This window comes from Octopus bimaculoides, chromosome 1, assembly GCF_001194135.2.
Source record: "Octopus bimaculoides isolate UCB-OBI-ISO-001 chromosome 1, ASM119413v2, whole genome shotgun sequence".
Lineage (NCBI taxonomy): Eukaryota > Metazoa > Mollusca > Cephalopoda > Octopoda > Octopodidae > Octopus > Octopus bimaculoides.
Window position 1 is genome coordinate 8,312,083 of NC_068981.1, and position 6,110 is coordinate 8,318,192.

At 37.4% G+C, this 6,110-nt stretch overlaps 1 protein-coding gene across 3 annotated transcripts in view; it reads left to right on the forward strand.

Annotated features, from left to right (window-relative positions):
- Positions 1-1,766, forward strand: part of LOC106881134 (probable 18S rRNA (guanine-N(7))-methyltransferase) — a 21,158-nt gene extending 19,392 nt beyond the window's left edge. For 2 of the 3 annotated variants that reach the window (XM_014931404.2, XM_014931405.2), the window contains exons 10-11: positions 483-575; positions 796-900. In XM_014931404.2, the coding sequence (XP_014786890.1) occupies positions 483-575; positions 796-850 (148 nt within the window). In that variant the 3' untranslated portion in view covers positions 851-900. Of the gene's footprint in view, positions 1-482; positions 576-795; positions 901-986 lie in introns of those variants that run through there. The other variant, XM_052978250.1, reaches the window with a different exon arrangement.
- The last annotated feature ends 4,344 nt before the right edge of the window (positions 1,767-6,110 follow it).

Below are 6,110 nucleotides of genomic sequence, written 5' to 3' on the forward strand. Positions count from 1 at the left end.
GATCTCGCTCGAAAATCCTTACACATGTCACGGGCACAAGTGCCAGAAAGGCGACGCTGGGCACAGGTGCCATCCTGATTTCGCTTTCGCTTGCCCCAATAAGTCTTCGCAAGCTGAGTTTCATGTCCAATGAAGAAGACGACGTTGGCACGGGTGCCAGTCATTGAATTTAGCTCGATTTCACTTGCTTCAACAAGTCTTCGCAAGCTGAGTTTTGTGTCCAATGAAGGAGAGGACGTTGGCACGGGTGCCAGTCGTCGAATTTAGTTCGATTTCGATTTCACTTGCCTCAACAAGACTTCGCAAGTGGAGTTTAGTGTCCAATGTAGGAAAGGTACGCATAAGTGGGCTGGCTACACCCCTGGCAGAGGCCTTGGATTTAGATTATTGTATATATTTTCATTTATTTAAAGCAAAGGTTTTGCTTTGTGAATCTGCTGACTTTTCCATTATCTAAAACCAAACTTTTTCTTTTCCTGCAGAGAAAGAGTTAAACAACTAAGAAAATGCAAAAATCCTAAAAAGAGCAAAGACTGGATCCAAGAGAAGAAAGATCGAAGGAGGCGACAGGGCAGGTGAGTGTTCAGTTTATTTCATTGCCATTCTGTTAGCAAGTGTATAGAACTGCTTACTTTTAAACAACATTGTTTAATTCACAGTTATACACAGCAAGTGTGTATAACTATTTACCAATATTCTTTAGTTAGTTCACAAGAATATATCCTACAAGTGTATATAAATGTTTATTATTAATACAGACCTTTCCTACATTATCTTCATTTATTTTCCTCTCAGAGATACTCGACCTGATACGAAGTACACAGGAAGAAAGAGACGGTCACAATTCTAAACATGCTTTCTTTAAGCTGTGATATAATAAATAAATATTTGTGAGTTTAATTTTTCTTCTTTTCCGTAATTCTAATGAGATCCTAACAATCTTGTAGAAGTAAAATCCATAATTGGACCCTTTAACATTTAAACAGGTTATATCCAGCCCAGATACTCCACCTGTTTTAGGCTGAAACAAACTAGGCCCAAGCCTTTCATACCTACCTGACAATGTCATTCTAAAAATATACAGTCACATCATTGAAATCTCAAAGCTATGAGATAATCCAGGATTAACTGAAAACAATGTGAATAAATAAGGATTACATTTGACAGAGAATTAAATTGGATCACTTCATCTAATTATGTTACTTCATTGTTTTAACTTTTCAGTGTCTTGCAGAACATCAGTCCCCCTCACATATACCCTCTCTGCATGATAGTTGGGAAGACATTGCTAGCCCCCACCACTCTCTTAACCTTCCCTTGGAGACAAAGGTCGATGTAAGTGTCCCTCTTACAGTGTAGTTGGGATTCAGTGTGAGCAGCCCCTCACAACCCTTTTGCTGTAAATGATTCTGAGAGAAAATAATTGATCCCAGCATATTACCAGTCCTGGAAAGTTGACCTCAGCAGGTTTTGAACTCGGCATTCAATTACCACAAGACACTTGACTGATGCTTTGCGCCAGTCAGTTGCTTTATGAAACATTAAGATTAAATTTTCAGATAGTTGGAGGTTCTTAATCAAACCTTTTCTTACCATATTCCTGTTGGAAGGAATCCTCTTTTTCTCTCGCTTTTCTTTTTTTTTGTTTTTTAACTCGTTTCAATCATTAGACCGTGGCCATACTGGGGCACTGCCTTGAAGAATTTTAATCAGATGAACCAAACCCAGTTGTCATTATCATTTAACATCTATTTTCCCTGCTGGCATGGGCTGGATGGTTTGACCTGAGGAGGCAAGGCCAGGGGCCACACCAGGCTCCAATTATCTGTTTTGGTTTGGTTTCTATGGCTAGATGCCCGTCTTAACTCCAACCACTTTACAGAGTGTAGTGAATACTTTTTACATTGGCCCCATTACCCATGCCTTTTATGTGGTACATACACCAATGATTTTTACATGGCACCTTGGTTTTAGGATCTTAGTTCTGTTGTTGTACCTGGGTCTTCTTGAGTACAGTAATGTCCCACATATCTCGGTCCTCTGTCGTCTCCTTCGTAAGGTTCACTATTTTGAGATCTGTCTTCATTACTTCATCTCATGTCTTCCTCGTCTCCCTCTTCCACAACTTCCATCCACTTTAAGTGATTAGCACTTCTTTATGCAACTGTCCTCATCCATCCACATCACATGACCAAACAAGCATGGTCTCTTCTCTTGCACACTGCATCTGTCTTCCTCTTATGCCCAGCTTCTCCCTCAATACACCAATGCTTTGCCGCCCATACAAACTGACATCGCACAACCAGTGGAGCATACTAGCTTTCTTCCTCTCCAGCCTTCACATGTCCTCCATACCCTGGGCTCACATCTCACCACCATGCAGCATTGCAGTTCATACTCATGCATCATACAATCTACCCATCACTCAGAGAAAGAGACCTTTTGGTTGCCAACAGAGAAATTATATAGCAATAGAACTTCTATACCTGATTGTTATCAGCCTGCTAGCTTTTTTGTCTCTAGCTCTTCTGTTAATGATACATCTTAATCTAACACAAATGTTATTGACTCTGAACCTCCTCCATACAATAGCTTTTGTAACAATACTATTAATATTTCTTTGCTAACTAGTAAACCTGATAGTTTGGTAACTGTAGGGATCAATATGAATGCCTTTTGAGTCACCAGTGCTTCTCACCAAATTTAGTACATCTGTTGATGCCAGTGCCGCCTGACTGGCACCCATGCCGGTGGCACATAAACAGCACTCACTACACTCTCAGAGTGGTTGGCATTAGGAAGGGCATCCAGCTGTAGAAACTTTGCCAAATCAGATTGGAGCCTGGTGTAGACTCCCAGCTCACCAGTTCTTAGTCCAACCATCCAACCCATGCAAGCATGGAAAGTAGACATTAAACGATGATGATGTCCTCACTTATCACTGATCTGGGATAACAGGGTACGTTTTTACGGGCAATCTGTCGGTTACAACAATTAGGGTTCGGTTGATTGAACCAATGTAACAGCCTGCTTGTAAAATTAATGTGCGAATGGCTGAACACTCCACAGACACACTTAACTTAATTCTCTGGAAGATTCAATGCAACAGTGGCAGCCCTTTGAAAATGTATGTTTTTGCCAGTTGAATGAACTGGAGTGACATGAACCAAAGTGTGTTGCTGAAGGACACAATGTCCCACCAGGATTCGATCTCACAACCTTAAGATCGTGAGCCATATATATTAACCACTAAGCCACATACCTTCACTATATGCTAGGAGCAAGCTGTGTCCTGCTTATCACAAATTGATCTTTGATTAATACATGTTGATGATCAGTCAAAGATTCTTCTTGGACCATAAAACTGATCATCTACAATGCTCAGGACAGCTTGGGCTCTCAGAACAAAACCAATTTTTCCCATATTATTCATTTAACATGGCTTGTTTTTGGAACCATATGCCTATGATAAACAAGGATAGACATATATAATGTTCCATGCAGACACCCATGAAGTAAACTGCTTTATCAAGGCTGCATTATGAAAATTCAAATGTAAATGGACTAAGCACATAAAATATATTTGGGACCTTGAACATTGTTTTGTGGTCAGCTATATGAACTGTACTTCCATATAAAAAGGGTGAGGAGCAGCTATAATTTATGTTGCATGGAGACACTTGAAATCCTAAGTTCTCAGTCTGGACTAATTAATAATTTTAATGTTAATCCATTGTTCACATAAATTAAATAAAACCATTTTAAAGATTCCAACTTTCATAAAATCACAAATACATTTTTATCAATTGCATTTCAATTCTCACTGCTATTACCATTCTTCTCTGTTCTATTTCCATCCTTATAGTTTTGATCTTTTATAAAAGTATTAACGACTTCCCAGAATATTAATCATCCAATTATTATCTCATCATAATTATCTAAATGATTCCTGCTTCACTTTTTTTAATCATTTACTGATTCAGTAAATTGTAATAATTTTATTATTACTATATTTTCACTATGATTTGGTAGTCTATTCAATTTCCTGGGATGTTAATCAGTCTTTTTAATTGTATGTCGTTATTTCGATCTCCCTCTTCTTCAGTCATCTTCTCGTATATTCATTTTTCCTCTTTTTTCTTTCTTTCTCTCTCTGATGTCGTTGAGAATATACTTTTGGAGCACACTTAATTCCTCTATAGATTCAGCTAAGAGAACTAGATTGTCAGTATAAAGGAATTCCCATGGACATCCAGTCTTCAACTCCTTTGTGATCACCTGTAGGTCATTGTTAACTCTCACTTACTGCAACTTTGTATATAAGGTTGTGCAGCCTTCACAAGCCATTTTGTCTACACTTATTTTTGTTAATGGCCAACAAAGTACTGAATGTGATTACTGTCAAACACCTTGAACACCAGGTTTACTCTTAGGCAAGTATTTCTCTTGCAGTTTACCTCACTAGAAACATTATATCTTTGATATTCTTTCTGGGCACAATACCAAACTGCATCTCGTCTAGGTCTACTCTTTCACAGATTTTTCTATAGTTGCTTATCTCTAAGGCATCTCCTTTTCCTTTGTAGCATTTTACAATGACCCCCTTCCTGTGTAGCTTGATCATCTGTCTGGGTGGTGATCTGTTCCCAAATATTTTGTGTATCTCTGCATCTATCCCTGATGGACCTACAGCTTTCTGTGTCTTTTCATGTCTTTGGTTGCTTTATCTAAGACACAGCTGTCAACTTGGATTGCTGGTCCCTCTGCAAGGTCACCATGAGGTAGCCTTCTTCTCATAATAGTATTTCCGTATCAGTAGCAAGTTTGCCTTCATCTTTCCAAATAGACTTCTCCCTAGTGCAACGATGTGATTGTTTAGTTTTAGGATGACATTGTAGGTTTGAGGTGAGAGGCTAGATCTGGCCAGTTTCAACATAAATATATATTTCAGTTCTCTCACACTGTCTTGCAATCCTGAACATCTCATGCCTCTGATCATCACACTGCAAGACCTGCAAAAATGTCTCAGATTTTCTTAAATCAAAGATCATTAATTATAACAATAATTTTTGAAAGAGGCAGATGCACACAACAACATTTAACATCTGAGCTGGCATCAGTTGGACCACATGTTATAAAGTAATTGGTATAGATGTAGTTGTTTTTAGAAATAGTTTTTACGATCCCCAACTGAGTCTCAGATTCAAAATTCTTCTAAAAGTTTCTTCTTTTGCATTTCATAATTGATCATTCTCTTCTTTTATTTTGAAAAAGGAATGTTTTGTTCCCTTCACACAACCTTCTAGAAAGTTTTTAACAGATCAGTCTTGATTTGTTGCTTAACCCAGTCCATTAATTTTGATCTTGTTTGGCCAATATAATACCCATAGCATTGTGATTATGTGATGCAGTAAATGTTCTTTTTCTGCTCAATCCATTCAAACATCTCGCAAAGAAGGTTCTCCACATTTTGTTACATCCATTACTTCTTCTGATGTGAATTTTGCTTTTGTTAAGTTGTTGATAATTTGTGACTATGATTATTTTTCTATAGTTTGATGTAATATTAGAAGGTATCATTCGATCAAATGTAAGATATTGTAGTCTCTGAGATTGCGGGTGACTATATAAAGAATATTTTTGATTTTATCTTCATTATAAAAGTTTCTCCATATGACAAAGATTTTGATGTCTTATGCCTCGATTTCTAAGTTTTAGGGGAATTTTAGTTTCAGGAGGAATATTTCTACCAATTGTTTTTTTCATCTCCTTGATTCTGTAACTATTGAGCATATATTTCTTAAAATATTGTATAGGAAGTTCTTTTTTGTGTGGGATGGGTGGTAAGATCTAAATATTGGTGTGAGTCAGTGTACTTGCAGTTGAGATCAGTTGCAATTGTGTCATTTACTTTCATTTCCAGAGTGAACCGGAATATTATTTATTAATTTAAGGAATCTCTAGGTTTCATTACTTCTGTTCCCAAATATGAAGCATTATCCAGGCATCTTTTCCAGCTTTTTTTTTTAATAAGATTGGAAATACTGATCACCAATAATTGCAGATTGAGATTTTTTTCTTCTTTAAGGAAAGCCATTGCTACTATTGCC